The sequence below is a fragment of the Sorex araneus genome, chromosome 9, assembly GCF_027595985.1.
Source record: "Sorex araneus isolate mSorAra2 chromosome 9, mSorAra2.pri, whole genome shotgun sequence".
NCBI lineage: Eukaryota > Metazoa > Chordata > Mammalia > Eulipotyphla > Soricidae > Sorex > Sorex araneus.
In genome coordinates, this window is record NC_073310.1 from 18,710,073 (window position 1) to 18,728,864 (window position 18,792).

Genomic DNA, 18,792 nt, shown 5'->3' on the forward strand with positions numbered 1-18,792 from the left:
ACAGTTAAGACAATTAACACTTCTCTGCGCTTGGTCCTATCGACTGTGTAAATATTGGTACTGCCCTTCAGGACTCCCAGAAGGAAAGGCTAGAAAATTGCTTGTAGAGAAAGATCCCTGATAATTAAAGGACAGGAATTAGCAATTCCTCGCTTCCTCTGCTTTGATAGGCTGAAGTCCTGGAGGGCAAGGGGCCGGGGGGAAGAGTCTGACTGTGAGTTAAGGCAGAGTAAGGAGAACCCAGACCTTCCCACGGCCAGCCCCAGCCTGCACCAAGAACCCATGCTGCTCCTTCTGGGCAGCCGAAGGGGATCACGGCAGGACGGTGGTGGTGGGATCGTGGGTACTCCTGCTTAAGGATACATGCTCGAGTGGTTGCTGGAAGCTTCCAGCCAGGAACCCATGATCTTAACCGCCATACTTCTCCTCTTATCAGCGGGAAGTGCCACAATGATGTGGTGCTGGCACCCATGTTTGAGAGGCTCTCCACGGAGTCTGTTCAGGACCAGCTGCCCTACTCCGTCACACTCATCTCCATGCCAGCCACCACCGAGGGCAGACGTGGCTTCTCTGTGTCCGTGGAGAGAACCTGCTCCAACTATGCCACCACGGTGCAAGTGAAAGAGTGAGTATTTTGAGATCTGTGGAGCTAGAGATTTCCTGATCAAAGTCAAGAAAGGACTCAGGGGGCTGGAGCAATAGCACAGCGGGTAGGGCGTTTGCCTTGCATGCGGCCGACCTGGGTTCGGTTCCCAGCATCCCATATGGTCCGCTGAGCACTGCCAAGGGCAATTCCTGAGTGCAGAGTCAGGAGTAACCCCTGTGCATCCCCAGATGTGACCCCAAAACCAAAAAAAAAAAAAAAGAAAGAAAGAAAGGACTCAGAAGGTCTCATGCTGAGCTCTCGCATTCTCACCTCCAGTCTTTCTCTGGCTTGGAACCTCCCTTGGGTCTTGGCCCTTCCTGGTCTCTCAGCCTAAACTGCTTCTCTCCAGCTCATTAACGTTGGATCACTGGTCAAGTTTCAGATCAGGTTTGCTCTCTGAAGTTATGGTTTGATTAAGTATATTAGATTTTTGGAGTTATTTTCGTTTATTTTTGTTTTGGGGTCACAGCCTGGCAGTGCTCCAGGTTTACTCCTGACTGCATGGGGGACCAGATGCAATCCTGGGACTCGAACCTGGGTTGGCTGCATGAAAGACAAGCACCATACCCACTGGACTATTTCTCCAGCTCCAAGTGTGTTAAGTTTAATATCATCTGTCCTCCCTGCTGGTTCCTTCTGCAACTTAAATCTTAATTCACACTGCGTACCCAGAGCCTGCAACAGTGCAGATAGCAGGTAGTTGTTAATTGTTTTCTGTCTAAATTAATGGAAGAAGGAAGAGAAAATAAGTTCACGGCTAAAAAGGGTTGAGGCTCCTGTGGCCACAGAGCCTGTAGATAGTGACTGTCACCTGCTAGGGGCTGAGCAGTGAGTGCTTGCATGTGTGAGTCCACAGGGTAGGGGTTCAGGAGGAAGTGAGGCCTTCTCTGAAGCCTTATTTGATAGAGACAGGATGGGGTTGTTTTCAGGGCACAGGCAGGAGTCCGGGATTGCCTGACTGGGAGCCAGAGGGGAGGACCAGTCAAGTGATGGAGGGCCTGGATTTTATGAAGACTCAGCAAGTCCACTAAGAAGTTTAAGCCACCGGCTAGTACCAGGTTAGCATTCTAGAAGGATTTTTGGTGTGGAAGTTGGATGGGAGAAGGGCAAGTCTGCAAGTGTAGAGACCAGTTAGAGGCCAGCGAGGGATGTTGGTGAACTACAGTAATGGAGAGAAAGCAGGACTCTCCAGGATGGTGAGGGAATCCAGGCGGGGAGGATGAAAATCGTCTTTGCACTGGAGCACTGGTTCCCGTTGCTGAGGTGAGAAACCCTTGAAAGGGTGTTGCCTTTCCTTGTAAGTACCCTGGGTCCTGGAGGGCCTGAGGCCAGGTGAGCCTTTCCTGCGTAAATGAAGTTGGCTCAGAGTGTTTGTAGGATTCCTTCACTCTTCCTCAATTTTGCTTTGGTCCAGGGTCAACCGTATGCATATCACTCCCAACAATCGGAATGCCATCCACCCTGGTGACCGCATCCTGGAGATCAATGGCACCCCTGTCCGCACGCTCCGCGTGGAGGAGGTAAACTGAAGTCCCATTGGTCTCACTTGGGGTGAGAAATGGAATCGACCATTTGGAAAATCAGGCTATGACTTTTATCTTTGCCCACACTCAGCCTTTTTTTATTGTTTTACCACTGAGCTTGTGACCCATGATGACCTCCTAGGCCAAGCCTGGTGTGTTCCTTAGGGCAGCAGGGATGGTTTCACAGATAGTAGAGCTACCAGGATGCCAGGCAGAGGGCATTCCTGCAGGTGTAGGCCACCATTAACCACTATTAGTATTGACACACTGTCCTTTGATCCCCTGAGCTGGTGATGGGTGGCATGGGAAGGGACAGCCCGTGGGACCCAGCCTTACACTGCTCTCGGCCACAGGTAGAAGATGCGATTAGCCAGACGAGCCAGACACTGCAGGTCTTGATCGAACATGACCCCGACTCCCAGCACCTGGACCACTTGCGGCTGGATACACGACTCTCTCCGCACATACAGAACGCTGGACATTCCCACACCCTCAGTACCTTGGACACCAAGGAGAATCTGGATGGGACACTGAGAAGACGCTCACTGAGGTGCCACCTCCCGCCCTGACTGTGTTCTTTTCTGTGCCTTTCCCTCCGATGAGACAGAGTGGTCTTTCAGTGGCAGGCAGAGTTAGGAAGGGAACCAGCTGGCCAGGAGCAGGCTGTGAGGTTTGTGCTGACCCAGCTCTCCCCATGGCGATCACAGCTCATAGCCAGGGCTTGTGCATGATCTGACCCAGCTGTCTGCCAGGTTGCCTTAGTAACCAGAGCGTCAGGCTCTGTGCACTGAACTGTGCTGGACAGGGTGGCCTGACCTGTGCAGGGGCACAATAGGATTAGAAGTGTGTTTGTCTGTGTGTACACACACACACACACATATATATGTATGTATATATGTGTAAGTAAAAATGTTGAAGGTATAAAGAAAAAGATGAGGGCTAGAGAGATAGTACAGCAGGTGAGACGACTGCCTTGCATACGCCCAGGTTCAATCCTAGCACTGCATATGGTTCCCTGAGGACTGTCAGAAGTGATTCTTGAGCACAGAGTCAGGAGTAAGCCTTGAGCACAGCTAGGTCTTACCCAAAAACTAAAACTGCAGTTGTCAAGGTCCTCAATCTGTGTGCAGGTGCCAAGTAGAGAGATTCTGGGAGTCCAGAAAATTAGTTCTGAAGGCAGATGCACCCATACTATCCCTTTACTCTGAGCTTCCTCTTTTATTTATTTTTTTTTAATTTTTATTTTTATAAACTTGTTTATGATGATTTATTACATTTAATATTCAAACACCAATCTCACTACCATATACCCTCCCACCACCACAATTTCCAATTTTCCCAACTACCACCCAAGCCTGCCTCAATAGAAGACTCTAAATAATTTTTTATATTACTTGTTATGAATAATTCCTTAGAAATTATCAGAAAAGGTTTCCTTAGGGAAAAGTGTGTGAAGATTGTTATAGGTCACCCTGGAGCCATTAAGCCCTTATATAAGAAATTGCTAACATGTTGTTACAAGCTAAGCCTTGTGTGTTATTTTCTTGAGATAGGTTACCTTCTGCTTTACACCCCATCCAGTGTGGTGTGCTACTCCTAGTATATCAGTGGTGTAGAGTTTGAGGTGTTGTGCGGCCACAAATGCCGCCATGCTGAGCTTCCGCCTTTAATCACTTCATCTCTCAGACCCTCTTTCTGCACTTCTGAAGTAGTAGTTGCAAGGTGAAAATGACTTTTACCCATTTATTTGACCAGTAAACAAGTAGGGCAGTGGCAGTAGCATGGCAGAGAACAGAGGACTGGAAACACAGTACCGGAAGGAGGGAAGAGGTGGCCCGAGGGCTGCTCACATATCTCTGGAGGGTCAGCACGAGAGGGGGCAGTTTCCCATTGTGCTCCAGCAGTCTCGGTCAGTGGGAGGAAGAGCGGGACAAGGGCCAGCAAGCCCTGAGTGCCCTTCCCGAGAAGCCCAAGGGAAACAGCATTCCTAGAAGAGAGATTTGTGAGGTAGCAGTTTACCTCCAATGTTATGGATCAGCCTTCTTCGCCCTTCTCTCTTACGGGTGTGGAGGGGGGTTTGGAGAAGGGCTCACTCCAAGTGATACTCAGCCTGGCTGTGCAGGCCCGAAAGTTCAGTGCTCCTGCAGTACCGTTCATTTCCAGTGTTGCTGGGGGAGCCCTGCAGTGCCAGGTATTGAACTTGGGACCTCATGATACGGGCACACACTCCAGCCCTTTGCGCTGTCTCCAAGCTCTCTCTGGCCCTTCTTGTCCTTTCCCTCGGAGATTGGAATCATAGTCTTCCACCATTAGTAACCACTGTCTGCTGCTTATAAAAATGTAGATATGATGGCTTTAATGTTAAGAATATCACACAGGCTTATTGTTTAATAATTCAGAAAACACAGGTTCAAAGACAGGAGAAATATTTGGGATTCTTCTTTTTCGTGGAATATTATCTATAGTGCTCTCTTTTAGTAACCAGAGATCTAGTCAGTTCCAGGTGGGCGAGACTTGGGATTCTCAGTTTGAGGGTATGTTTATTGTGCTTAAATAAACTGCTGGTGTCGGGAGCCTAAACATGGTACATCTGGCTAATATAAGAGCCTCCTCCCCCATCATTGCGGCTGCATTGCAAATATTGGAATGGACCGGGTAGGGGGCCCTAAGATTTTTGCCCCCCAGGTTTCTTGGTAGATCTCTAAGGATTTACCCACCTTTCTTCATCTTCAGGCGCAGTAACAGTATCTCCAAGTCCCCCGGCCCCAGCTCCCCGAAAGAACCCCTCCTGCTCAGCCGTGACATCAGCCGCTCAGAATCCCTCCGCTGTTCCAGCAGCTACTCACAGCAGATCTTCCGGCCATGTGACCTGATCCATGGGGAGGTCCTGGGGAAGGGCTTCTTTGGGCAGGCCATCAAGGTGAGCACAGACCATTCTCTGTCCCTTTGTCCTCTCTCACCTTCTTTCAGAGAGTTCTCATAAGGGGCCAGACTGGTGGTACAGCGGGTACCAGTTGTTTGCCTTGCCTTGCACATGGCTGACCCAGGTTCGCTCCCTGGCACCTCATAGAGTTAACTGAACCCAGCCAGGAGTGATCCCTGAGTACAGACCTGGAGTAACCACTAAGCACCGCCAAGAGCGACACAAAAACAAAGAGTTGTTACCAGACTTCATCCCACACCCCACAGAACACCAGGCCTTCTTGGCTGCAGGTGACGGTGTGATGACTCTGTCCCGCCCTCCTAGGCCCTGTCAGGGCAGTGGTGGTGTTACTGTGAGCTTCAAAAATCAGGAGAACCCGGTTGGAGTGAGCTCTGCTCATGCTGGTGGTTGCCTCCCACTACCGGTGCGTGTAGGTGCCAGAGATTTCGGTGCTGGGCATATATCAGGGAGCATATGGGCGAGTGGCCCCTGCAGCCCTGGGAATAGTCACTGGGACTAACCTCTGTCTCTTTCTTTCCTCCTCCTCCTCTGCTGAAAGCTGGGAGGGGGGGTCAGGTAAGCCATGTGTCTCAGCTTGGGGGCAGTTGGACTGAAGAGCTCACACCCACCCCACCTAGCCTTCCGGTGCATGTCCGTGGCACTGACCCTTCTACCCCCAAACTTCAGTTCACCCGAGGGATTCCTCTGTCAGATGACCAAAGGCCCTGCTTGGCTTGGCAGTGTCCCCTCCTGCCTCCCTCCCTGCTCCCTTTTCTGGATTCTCAGCTCTCTACTGTGCATGCCCTGCTCTCCAGGGATGGGGCTCTGCTCCCCTCTGGGTCCCCTGTTAGCCTGTGCTGAACCCTTCATTCACGAATTTTCTGTCAGTCCGATCCAGCTCAGTGTGTCTCCAAGGGATGGAATGGTCGATTGTGTAGATTTTCACAAGCCAGTCTCCAGAACTGCCTCTGGTCTCTGCACCACTAATAGTTACTTTCTCTGTAGGTGACACACAAAGCCACAGGCAAAGTGATGGTCATGAAGGAATTAATTCGGTGTGATGAGGAGACACAGAAGACGTTTCTGACTGAGGTAAGAGGTCAAATGGAGGTGGGGAGTTTGGTACTGTTGTTGCAAGACGCCAACAGAACAGAGCACTAGGAAATGTCCCTCCCTCTCATCACAAATCGAGTACAAGTAAGAGGTGACTCAGAGGAGCTTATGGACTTCACAGGTGGTGGATGTAAGGATGGACCAGTATAGTATGAGATGTAATAATCAGTATAATCCCTGATGAGGGAGCCTAGAGTGGGGCCTACCATGAGCCTTTATTTACCCAGTTTTCACTCTCTCCACCACTGTTCCATTACTTCAGCTGAATACACCTGTGAGCTAGTACTGCACTAAGCCTTTGTTGCACTCTTGCCTCCCGCCACTCCATCCCCAACGTAGTTCTTAGGCAGGACCCCAGAGTTGAGCGAGACCATGTCCTTCCTGTGGAGGTGCAGTTACCACTTGCCGTGCGGACTCTCAGGAGGGAAGGGTGAGGATGGCCACGGACCCGTAACCGCCCAACCTCCTTGGCTTTCCTGCGTTCAGGTGAAGGTAATGCGCAGCCTGGACCACCCCAATGTGCTCAAGTTCATTGGGGTGCTGTACAAGGACAAGAAGCTGAACCTGCTGACAGAGTACATTGAGGGAGGCACGCTGAAGGACTTCCTGCGCAGTGTGGTGAGCATGTCACCAGTCTTCTGGAACCACCAACGCCAGAGACTCAACTCTTTTTCCTACAGAGGGTCCTGTTGGGTGGAACTGGGCACAGGCATGAGGCCTCACTGACATGTTGACACAGGGGACCTGGACCCCAAGTGGGATAGGGCCCAACAGCTTCTGATGGGCTTTTTATTATTATTATTATTATTGAATCACTGTGAGATAGTTACAAGCTTTCATGTTTGGGTTATAATCACATAATGATCAAACACTCAAAACACCTGTCTCTTCACCAGTGCACATTCCCCACCACCAATATTCCCCTTTCCCATCCTCCCCCTTCTTCCTTGGCAGACAGTATTCTCCATACTCTCTTCTTTTGGACATTATGGCTAGACTACCTGTCCAGCCACCAGCTGTTACTTTTATGAGGTCACTGAGAGGTCGTCATGTTTGGTCTTGATGGGCTTTCTTCTATCCTGCAGGATCCCTTCCCCTGGCAACAGAAGGTCAGGTTCGCCAAAGGCATTGCCTCCGGAATGGTGAGTCCTGCCAACAGCCCCGCCCGTGGGGCTACTTGGCATGTGTGAGCCCCTGTGGGCAGGATGATTTGGGAACGATTTATTGAGCTCCTGTTTTTTGTTGTTTCGGGGTCACACCCAGTGGTGCTCAGGTCCATGGTGCTCAGGCTTACTCCTGGCTCTGCGCAGGGATCACACCTGGCAAGATTTGGGGGCCTGTCCGGGATGCCGGGGGATCGAACCCAGGTTTGTCGCATGCAAGACAAGTGCCCTGCCTGCTGTCACATCCCTTTGACTCTGTCTTTTTTTGCCAGTGAAATGGCCCTCGGCTTGCTTTCCTCAGCTCCCATCCTCCTTGCAGAGGAGTCCAAATATTTTTTTTTTTTTTTTTTTTTTTGCTTTTTGGGTCACACCCAGCAATGCTCAGGGGTTACACCTGGCTTTGCACTCAGGAATTACTCCTGTCAGTGCTTGGGGGACCATATGGGATGCCGGGGATCGAACCCGGGTTGGCCGCATGCAAGGCAAACGCCCTACCCGCTGTGCTATCGTTCCGGCCCCGTGGAGTCCAAATATTTAAAAGCAGACAGACTGGCCTGGCTCTCAGGGGTGCAGGGGCTGTGGGTATTGGAACTCGGCAAGAAGAACCTCATCAGCTAGGAAGAGAGATGTAGGAAATAAGTTCTCATTGAGCCTTGAGAATATTTATAGTTGGATAAATTATAATGCGTATAATTGACAGAAAGGCTCTCAGAGTCGGTGTGAAAGCAGTAAAGACCTGGGAGAAGACGAGGAGAAGTGGTTTTTTGTTTTGTTTTTTTCACCTGGGAAAGAATGGCTCCATTCAGAGCAATAAAAGTGACAGCTGGTAGTCCAGCAAGTAGGACCTTGCATACGGTTGACCTGGGTTCGATCCCCTGCACCCCATGTAGTCCCCCAAGCCCCGCCATTAGTGATTCCTGAGCACAGAACTAAGTGTAAACCCTGGCCCCCCCCTTTTTTTTTAAACAAAAATAGTGATGAATGCTGAAGGTTTCTATGCCAGTCACTGATCTGAGGGATTCATGTTCATGTGTCATTACTCACACCTGGCTTCCAGACGAGGAGCTGAGACTAGAAAGGATAGGATTATAGAGACTAATGATCCTACCCCGCAACCTGAGAGTTTAATCGCTTCTCTTCATGTGAGGTCCAGAAAGACAGTTTTCATCTGGGAGAAGATTAAGCTCTCTGCGTGTAAAGAATTTAGTTTGGAAATTCAGTCGGGAATTCAGAGGACAAATACAAAAGCTTTTTAAGCCAGACACTTTCTGACCGGAGTATGCGTTTTAGAAGATAAGGCTGATGTGGTGAGCAGCGGGCCCAGGCCCTGGAGTCCACCTGGGTTCTGACATTGAATGGGGACGGCCTGGAAGATGAGCCGGTTCTGTGGCCCCCAGTTCTCTTGTTGATCAGCTTCCCACTGACCTCTGCCCATCCTTCACTTCCAGGCTTATTTGCACTCCATGTGCATCATCCACCGGGATCTGAACTCGCACAACTGCCTCATAAAACTGGTATGTCCCGCTGATGTCTCAGGTCAGCCCTCTTGCCTCCGACCACCTCATTGCAAAGGCGACTGTCCCCTCTTGCTTTCAACCACAGGTCTCACTCAGTCTCCTATCTTGCCCTTCTTGCTTCTGCTGCCTTCTTCTGCCTCCTTTGAGTTCCCCTCCCTTTAGCAGCCTTTGAAATCTTTGGGTTAGAAAGGGACAGTGGGAGTTCCTCAGCTGGATGCAAGCCCTGTCACTTGACTCAGCAGCTCGTCGGGAGCCCCATTTTCACAGCTGTGGCACCTGTGGCTGACTCTGCGGAAGGCCCTAGAGATAGAACATTTATACGACTGGTTTGAAGTCAGCATTCCTCACGCTGCCCCTCTGCTATGGTTATTGCAATGTTATTTTTTTTCTCTTGATTTGTGACCTGGTTTCCACTGGCTCTGGTGTCCACTAACTGCTCCAGGCTCCACCCTCTGCACTCACACCATTCTTAATCCCTTTCCACATGACTGCCCCGTAGCTATTTGAAGTGCTTATCTTCCCCATGCACACACACACACACCATGGCCCCCACGACCTTTACTTTGTGTTTTACTCTCTTATCCTGGTTTTAGCCATGGCCTTAAATCTTCCTGGGAACAAGATAAAATAGGCAGAAAAAAAAAAATTAGAAATGAAGAAAGCCCCTCTGCTCCCAGTGCCATCCTTCCGGCCTGAAGCCCTGGGGACCCTGCTCTGCAGTAGCCACTGAGCAAACGCAGGCCACAGCTGCCCGTAGGGCCTGTGCCACGGTGCCTTGGCTCTTCTCCGCCGCTCCTTTGATGTCGTCTCTTGCTTAGGTCCCCACCCCAGCTCCAAGTTTGGCAATGGTCCGACCAAATTCTGACCCTGGCCCCTGTCCTAGCAGGACAAGACTGTGGTGGTGGCTGACTTTGGACTGTCCCGGCTCATCGTGGAGGAGAGGAAAAAGCCACCCGTGGAGAAGGCTAACACCAAGAAACGTACCTTGCGCAAGAATGACCGAAAGAAGCGCTACACGGTGGTGGGGAATCCTTACTGGATGGCTCCTGAGATGCTGAATGGTGAGTCCTGATACCCGGAGGGGGCACACCCCCAGAGCAGGGGGAGGCCACGTCCTGTGGCAGAGCCCTGAGATCTCCAGGGAAGGCCGTTGACATGTAGGGCCCGATGCTCCGCTGAGGGCCAGTCGTTTCCATCCCTGGTCAGCCGGGGCCTCCTAAAATGCTCTTTCCCCTGAGCTTGTCCCATTCCTCAGCCTCAGCTGTTTGACCGTGGGTGAACTGAAAGTTCCCGCAAGGGCAACGGAAAGTTGATTGTCTGCTTTTAACCTTTTTCTCTTTGCTGAGAACTAAAGTGTGGTGCCCCCTTGTGGATAATCTGCAGACTAGCCAGAGATGCTGGCTGGGATACTTAAAATGTTGCCAGTTGTGAGACTTCAGCAATGGTCCAGTATTCCCTTTTTGGAGACTGGGGACCAGAGAAGTTCTGTGGTTGTTCCCAAGAGCACACAGTTGACTAAAGACAGAGTCCAAGGGAATCTTAGTCCAGTTCTCTTCCACTCCACCATCCAGTTTCATCCTGGGCGGTGTTGTTTTATAAGATCCCTAGATGGCAGCCCACCTCAGACTGTAGCACTGTCGTCCCATCTCGTTGTTCATCGATTTGCTCGAGCGGGCACCAGTACCGTCTCCATTGTGAGGCTTGTTACTGTTTTTGGCATATACAGTACGCCATGGGTAGCTTGCCAGGCTCTGCCGTGCGGGCCGGATACTTTCGGTAGCTTGCCAGGCTCTCTGAGAGGGGCGGAGGAATCGAACCCGGGTCGGCCACGTGCAAGGCAAACACCCTACCCACTGTGCTGTTGCTCCATCCCCACAAGGAAGGATAATTTTCATAGGGTACCTGTCTTGGCAAATTGGGAGCATCCCCAAAGAATCTGTGCTAGCCCTGTTTCTTGGTTGTGGCATGGCTTGGCGCTAGAATCAGTGTATAACTGACAAGGAACCATACCTCACAGTCTGCTCCTCTCTGTTCCCAAGGAAAGAGCTACGATGAGACAGTGGATGTCTTCTCTTTTGGGATCGTCCTCTGCGAGGTGAGCTGCTTCAATTGTGAGATCTAGCAAGTCTGTCCTGCCTCAGAACTGGGTCTCTTCCCACCAGATCAACGCATGTGTAGGGCTTGGTGGCTAATAACACATCTATGGACACTTTTAAGTCTTCGTAACGTGTCAGTAGATAGTTTACTGGTCTCCTGAGAAGAACTGGGCAGGGTTTTTGTTTTGTTTCATTTTGGGGCCACACCTGGCTGTGCTCAGGGCTTACTCCTGGCTCTGTGCTCAAGGATCACTCTGGCGGGGCCTGGAGGATGCTGGGAGTTAAACCTGGTTCGATCGTGTGCAAGACAAATGCTCTACTCATGTATTATTGCTCTGATCCCTGAGCAGGCTTCCCTTCTTTTTTTTTTAGTTTTATTTTCATAAAGTTGTTTAAAATAATTGATTATATTCAGTGTTTCAACACCAATCCACCACCATTACCCCTTCCGTCCACCATTATTTTGAATTTCCTCACCACCACTAAAGCCTGCCCCACAGGCAGACGCTAAGTAGTTTATTTTGTATCACTTGTTATGAATAGCATAGGATTTATAAAACTTTAAATAATTTTGGTCCAAAGACATCTCTGTGGCGAGCTGCCGTCTTCCAAGTTTCATTTGTGAGTCTCTGGATCATGGCCATTAATGCTCTTAAATGGCACCCAGAGGTAGTTCGTGGGCGTGACTGCCAGGATACCAGCTGGGCGGGGAGATGGGGAAGGTTGGCCATACTCCAACACTCCACATGGCCTGGAGTTTTAGTCGCTGGTCCCCTGTACCTGGGTTTTTCTTTGGGAAGTTTATGGCCACCAGGGTTCATCTGGAGTAGGCAGAGAGAGAACGCCTGTTCCATCTGAGGCGCCCTGGTGAAATCAGCTCAGCATGGGGAGTCTGGGGACAGCTCTGTGTTGAGCGGCCGTCTTCCGAGATTCACTTGTGAGTCTCTGAGCAGGGTTTCTTTTTTCTTTCTTTTTTTTTTTTTCCGCTTTTTGGGTCATACCTGGCGATGCACAGGGGTCACTCCTGGCTCTGCACTCAGGAATTACCCCTGGTGGTGCTCAGGGACCATATGGGATGCTGGGAATCGAACCTAGATTGGCCGAATGCAAGGCAAACGCCCTACCTGCTGTATTATATCATTCCAGACCCTGAGCAGGGTTTCTTTTTTTTTTTGAGCAGGGTTTCTTAAGGTGAAGAAAGTTGAATTTTGAAAAAGGAACTTAGACAAATAGAAAAGGGTAGATGAGATTCAGAATTCCGCTAGGAGAGGCAGGAGAATGCTCGTGTTGATGTCATCTAGCGTGGGCCAGATGCAGCTCTTTGCTCTGTCACCCCTCCTCACCCTGGTGGTGCCCACCCTCCCACCCCAGCATCCTCTGCCCAGCAAGTGGAAGTAATCACTCCAGAAAGTGCCAACTCATGCTGGCTTCTTGGGGTATAGAGAAAGTCTTGGAAAAATTCCTGTCCTTAAGAGCTGAGACTCTCTCAGTTACATTCATTCAATAATTCCTACAGAGTGGTGAATGATAGAGGAGAAACAAGCAACAGTTAGAATAACAGAGATTTTTTTTTTATTGCTTTCTTTTATAGAAGTAAGTTGCCCATATGCACTACGTGCAAAGCACTAGGCAAATGCCAAATGAATCATCCCACAGAGCCTGAACTTGGACAAGGGACACAGACATAATGGGGCCATAGCAGGGCAGGGTGGAATGTGTGGGCGCTGCCCCCTCCACATGCCAGCGTGCTTGTGCTGCAGTGAAATCTCTTCACGTCCTCCTCGATACTCAGACTCTCAGTGGGTCAGTAAGATTTGGAGAGAGCAGCGAGAGCACCCAGCCTGGTTTTCTACCAAGTGATCTCTGCCCATCCTTGCTGTCCGCACACCAGCATCCCTCTCTCTTCCCACGTGGGCGCATTCTCCAGAGTTCATTCCTTTTCTTTTATGGTGGGGGGTGGCACACTCAGCAGTGCTCAGGGGCTCTTCCTAGCTCAATGCTCAGGAGTGGTCCTTGGCAGTATCCAGGGGAACCAGATGTAGTGCTGGGGATTCGGACCAAAGTTACAGTCACAGCTGTCTGCAAGGCGAGTGCCTTTATCTTCTGTACCCCGCCTCCCGCCCCAGCATGTCTGACCAGCCTTCTTTTTCACCTGTAGATTATTGGGCAGGTGTATGCGGACCCGGACTGCCTGCCACGAACACTGGACTTTGGCCTAAACGTGAAGTTATTCTGGGAGAAGTTTGTCCCCACAGACTGCCCCCCAGCCTTTTTCCCCCTGGCCGCGATCTGCTGCAAACTGGAGCCCGAGAGCAGGTTGGTACCGCGCCCCATCCCCCGCGTTCACTGTCTTGGTGGTACTTACTCCAGCCTGAGGTTGTTCCTTTCCAGCCACAGGGGCCACAAAAGCCTTGAACTCAGGGATGTCACATCAACAATTATTGCAATCGGAAAGCAGACATGTCAGTTCCAGGAAGGACTAAAACGAGGGCCTAGTAGCAAGTGACACAGAGAACAGAGATAGAGCCATTTAAAGAAATCTTCAGGGGTCAGAAGTAGAGCATGGGACCAGAGATTGAACAAGGGTTATGCGCTTGCTTTCCAGGCAGCCCACTGAATTGGATCCCTAATGTATAGTCAGCCCACCTGGATTGGATCCTTAATGTATAGTAGCATACGGTCCCCCTAGCTCCACTAGGAGTAAGTCCTGAGCACCACTGGGTACGGCCAAAAAGCAAAACAAACAAAAAGTAGAGCACAAAACTGCCCTTTTTGTTTGTTTTTGTAACCATACCTAGCAGCGGACTGGAGCGATAGCACAGCGGGTAAGGCGTTTGCCTTGCACACGGCTGACCCAGGTTCGATTCCTTCATCCCTCTCAGAGAGCCCGGCAAGCTACCAAGAGTATCTCGCCTGCATGACAGAGCCTGGCAAGCTACCCACAGTGTATTCATTATGCCAAAAACAGTAACAAGTTTCACAATGGAGACATTACCGTGCCCGCTTGAGCAAATTAGTGAACAATGAACAGTGAATAGAAAATCAGTGAACAGTGCTACAGTGCTACCTAGCAGTATTTAGGGCTTACTCCTTACTCTGTGCTCAGGGATCACTCCTGGTGGGACTTGGAGGACCATCTGTTGTACTAGGGATCAATCTCAGGTTATTCGTATGCCTGATAAGCATCTTGCTTTCTGTACTTTCTCTCTGGCCCCTGAATTTATTTTTGAAGGTGCGGTATGGCTTGAGCCATACATCTTGTGCTCAGGGACGACTCCTGACTCTGTGCTCAGGAAACTATATGTGATGACAGGGATTGAACTAGGGCTAGCCACATGCAAGGCAAGTGCCTTAATCTCTGTACTTCCTCTCCAGCCACTAGAATTACATTTTAGATTAAGGGCGAGGTGGGGTACTAGGGAGATGGCTAAGTGAACACGCCTAGCAAGTAGGTTCTGAGCTTAATCCTTGGTACTTTATGACCCCTAACTCCACAGGGCATGGCCTGTAAATGAAAAAAAGAGGGTTCCACAGTAGTGTATTTGTCCTGTATGTGTGACACCCTGGGCGAATGCCCCGTACCATAACATAAATCAAAGAAATAATGTTGAGGGCTGGGAATGCAACTCAGCAGTGGTGCTCATGCCTCAAATGGATGGGTCTCGGACTTAATCCCCAGTGCCACCCCAAAAATAAATATTAATGGAAGAAAATCCACCAAAACCTCTGTTATTCTAACAGAATCTATGTTCCGTATCCATGTCCAAATACACCTGAGCTATAACAACCCAAATAGAGAAAAGTTTTCTGCTTTCGCACTTTCCTTGTTACCTTGTTTTCCTTGTTTCCTTGTCTTCCCGTTTTTCATTGTTATTGACGACATGCAACTCTAGTAAGTCTAAACATGTACACTGTGACTGTCATCCTGTTGCTCATCAATTTGCTCGAGCAGGCACCAGTAACATTTCCATTGTGAGACTTGTTACTGGTTTTGGCATATCTAATACCCCACGGGTAGCTTACCAGGCTCTGCCGTGTGGGGTAGACATTCTCGGTAGCTTGCCGGGCTCTCTGAGAGGGGTGGAGGAATCAAACCCGGGTCGGCTGCATGCAAGGCAAGCACCCTACCCGCTATGCTAACGCTCTAGCCCCTAAACATGTTATAATATACATAATGTGATTTTTCAGAGGTTTTCAGCTTCTCTTTGCAGTACTTCTTACTATAGTGATTGTGTGTGTGTGTGTGGGTGTGTGAAGCAAAATAGTTTTTATTGAACGAAAATTGCTTAAAAGATGTGAAAGGGGAGAGAGTGGGGAAGTATATGTTCAGGGGAAAACACAGGCTTAAAGAACTAGCCATGATTTTTTGTTTTGTTTTGGGGTCACACCCAGCGATGCACAGGGGTTACTCCTCGCTCTGCACTCAGGAATTACTCCTGGTGGTGCTCAGGGGACCATATGGGATGCTGGGGATCGAACCTGGGTAGGCCACGTGCAAGGCCACAGCGGCCCTACCCACTGTGCTATTGCTTCAGCCCCTTTTTTGGCATTTTTAGGCGGAGAGGTTGAGGTACACCCTGCAGTACTCAGGGGTCACCTCCGCATTTTTTAGGGGCTGTACAGTACTGAGAATCAGTCTGTGGTTAGCTGCATACAAGGCATGCACCTTAACCGTACTATTTCTCTGGCCAGATGGTGAGCATTTTTATGCACAGAACTAATTTTCCCCTTTAGAGAAAGCTTAAAAAGGTCAGAGCAATATGACAGTGGTAGGGAGCTTGCCTTGTACACAGCTGACTGAGATTCAATCCCCTGAACCCACCACACAGTTTACATTCTAATAAAGTCAATTCCAAGAAACATAATAAATTACATTGGATTCTAAAAAAAAGACAAGTGCTGTGGGAAAATAGTCAAACCAAGCAAAAAAAAATTTGTTTAAAACAGTGCAGATTACAGTTTTAAATACAGTAGTGCGAGTAGACCAGGGAGGTGAGAAGTTTAAGCAGAAACACAAAAGAGGAGTAAACACAGAAGTATTAGGATCTCAGGGACTGGAGACATAGTAACAGCGGGAAGGGCGTTTGTCTTACCCCTGGCCGACCCGGGTTTGATCCCTGGCATCCCATATGGTCCCCCAAGAACCGCCAGGAGTACCCTGAGCTTCGCTGGGTGTGACCCGGGAAAAAAAAAGTGTTAGGATTTCCCGTGGCCTCTGGTTCTGCCCACATCTCACCTATCTCCTCACCCCTCTTCTCTCTAGACCAGCATTCTCGAAACTGGAGGACTCCTTCGAGGCCCTCTCCCTGTACCTGGGGGAGCTGGCCATCCCTCTGCCCGCCGAGCTGGAGGAGCTGGACCACACTGTGAGCGTGCAGTACGGCCTAACCAGAGACTCGCCCCCATAACCCCGGCCGAGCCCCCTGCAGGGGGGTGTTTCACAACCAGCGTTGCCCCCTCTGCGCCCCGGCCCTGCGTGGACAGGGCCATCCGGGCCTTCTGCAGATTGGAGGCTTGTCTAGAAGACATGGAACGAGCCCTCGCTACTTACTACCTCCCCAGGAGGCCGTCGGGCGCAGCAACAGGGAAACGCAGCTCCAGAGGTCTGGGGGCCTGGTTACTCTGTAAATCCAACACTCACCTGAAAGCTGTGAAGAGGGAAAACAAAAAATTGGCCTGACCCTGGGCCACGAGGAATCTGTTACTTGGGAACTCCTTGGCCGTGGGATTCGAGGAGGCTCTCGCGTACACTACTCAGCGGGACCTAGGCCTGGGGGCTGGATATCACGGTGAAGCCGCCTGTGACTTCGGCCACCTCCGGGCCACCTAGGGTGCAGGAGCACTTCGAGTGGGAGTCTGGACGAGAGAAGGACCGCTGGATGGCCCAGGCTGTGAAATGACAGTGGTGCTACCTCCCTCCCACACCGTGTCCCCTCACTCCCGGAGCAGGGTTTGAGGGAGTCCCTCTGGCAGATGAAAGGCTGCCCTGCTCGTGCCCCAGGTGGTGGCTCTGGCAAGTCCAGGGTGAGGGGACACTTCCACCACAGGGTCTCAGACTGGACCGCTGGAAACTGGCTAAGAAGTTCTGAGCAGCGCCCAGCCTGCCTGCACAGCCGCCACCCAGCGGGCGCAGGAAGAGACTGGGGGCTGTCCCCTGGGAGGCCCCCATCAGCCACTGTCGCTCAGCCCCTGGTTGGTTCTTGGCCAGAAGCCCAAGACATTTTGCCCAGAGTTAGGTGGGTCCCGGAGGACGATGTGGCTCCTTGGCAGACCGGTGTGTCACTATGGGAGAAGGGACCTCACCATTCTTTTGTCCCTGTCTGTGGCAGCCACTGCTCACCAGGCCTGGTCCAAGAAGCAATGTGGGTGGGAAGAGGTGGTGGCCGAGTTCAGGAGTTGAGATGCCAGGAGACAACCGCTGGGCTGGGCTTCTACCTCCCGTGCTGGCTAGCCAGCTTACTAGCTCCTGGCCACAGCTCTTGAGACTCAGTTTCAAGTGCTCGAACACCCCGGAGGCTCATCCTACCTTAGCGTCCAGAGCTCCTGGGACTCTTCAGCACAAGTAGATTTGTCTCCTAGGTGTCTGTGAACTTGTACCATATTTAACAAATGGGGGTTGGGTTTGGGGTATTATTGCAATGTGTGGTGATTGTCTTGGGGGAGGGGGACGGGTAGGAGTGACCCGGAAGAATGATTGCTGTTAATGTTGTTGGGTGACATGTGAAATACTGTACATAGACCCGAGAAGTCAGGGGACTAGCTGTCATGTCTGACCAGAATTTACCTGCTCTAATAGTCCACGCTCATGTGGCGTTTGTGTTAGGGCTGGGCTCCCAGCATTGCATGGTTGGCTATGCCTCAGCTGCCCCTAGCACGTGTGAGAGTCGTGGGCCCATGCTGGGCCACTGATCAGACCAAATAAATTAAACAGTTAACATAACTGATGTTACGGACGTGACAAATGACTTGAGTCCTGGTTCAGGAAGATAAATGTGGAGGCAGCTGGCCTTTCAGGAAGTATGAGGCCTCCCAAGCTTCCTTTTAAAGGAAAAAAGCTGACTGCTTTCAAGGTCACACATCTCCACACAACAGGGAGTTTCTCCCCAGTTATAGAACTACCTCCCAATTCTAATCACCTTGCCTTAGGCAGGCACCCACCTCTGGAGAACACGCACGTCACACCTGAGGCAGTAACCCAGTCCTTGGAACATCTGTGACTGAACTGTCAGCCGAGTCCTCTCCTCAGGACCCATCTTTCCCACCCGCTAAAATTCACATACCCCTAGAGGCTGGATATCCTGATGTTCTCTGCACTGGACTGGATGCCATCCTCATAATGAGAAGGCCCCTCCTCCTACTTGTGTTTCCCTGGAAAATGATTGACAGCATAGGCGCCTCATTTCTGTACATCAGGATATTGGAGGGAACTGGGGCAGGATGGTGCTGTCCGATTAGTGGAATCCTGGGTACAATATAAGGCATATTCCCAAAGGTGATTTCTCCCAAAATTTGAATCCACCTTTTAAAGGGCAGAATCTGGTTCTGGGGACACTGGTATCTTGGGGTGGCCCTCTCCAGACTATAGAGTAACGTCTGTACATGGGTATATGTCACCCTGCCCTTTCCTGGAGGCTCGTACCCTGGTGCTGCTAGTGCTGCTGGCAGTTTTCTCCATCTGTAAACATTTGAATCACCCTTCAAAGGCTTTCACCCTCCCTCAGCCCAGCACACAGGCTGGACAGCCCATGAGGGATATCACACACGCATCCATCCCTCCTTTGGCCCTGCCATCCAGCCACTGCTCACGCCAA

General features: G+C 50.6%; 1 protein-coding gene across 2 annotated transcripts in view; it reads left to right on the forward strand.

The window, feature by feature from the left end:
* Positions 1-17,931, forward strand: part of LIMK2 (LIM domain kinase 2) — a 64,934-nt gene extending 47,003 nt beyond the window's left edge. For both annotated transcript variants that reach the window (XM_004615567.2, XM_004615568.2), the window contains 12 exons: positions 437-625; positions 2,061-2,166; positions 2,523-2,719; positions 4,903-5,089; positions 6,098-6,184; positions 6,692-6,823; positions 7,291-7,347; positions 8,817-8,882; positions 9,772-9,946; positions 10,925-10,980; positions 13,140-13,297; positions 16,245-17,931. In XM_004615567.2, coding sequence (XP_004615624.2) covers positions 437-625; positions 2,061-2,166; positions 2,523-2,719; positions 4,903-5,089; positions 6,098-6,184; positions 6,692-6,823; positions 7,291-7,347; positions 8,817-8,882; positions 9,772-9,946; positions 10,925-10,980; positions 13,140-13,297; positions 16,245-16,389 — 1,555 coding nt within the window. In that variant the 3' untranslated portion in view covers positions 16,390-17,931. The remainder of the gene's footprint in view (positions 1-436; positions 626-2,060; positions 2,167-2,522; positions 2,720-4,902; positions 5,090-6,097; positions 6,185-6,691; positions 6,824-7,290; positions 7,348-8,816; positions 8,883-9,771; positions 9,947-10,924; positions 10,981-13,139; positions 13,298-16,244) is intronic.
* The last annotated feature ends 861 nt before the right edge of the window (positions 17,932-18,792 follow it).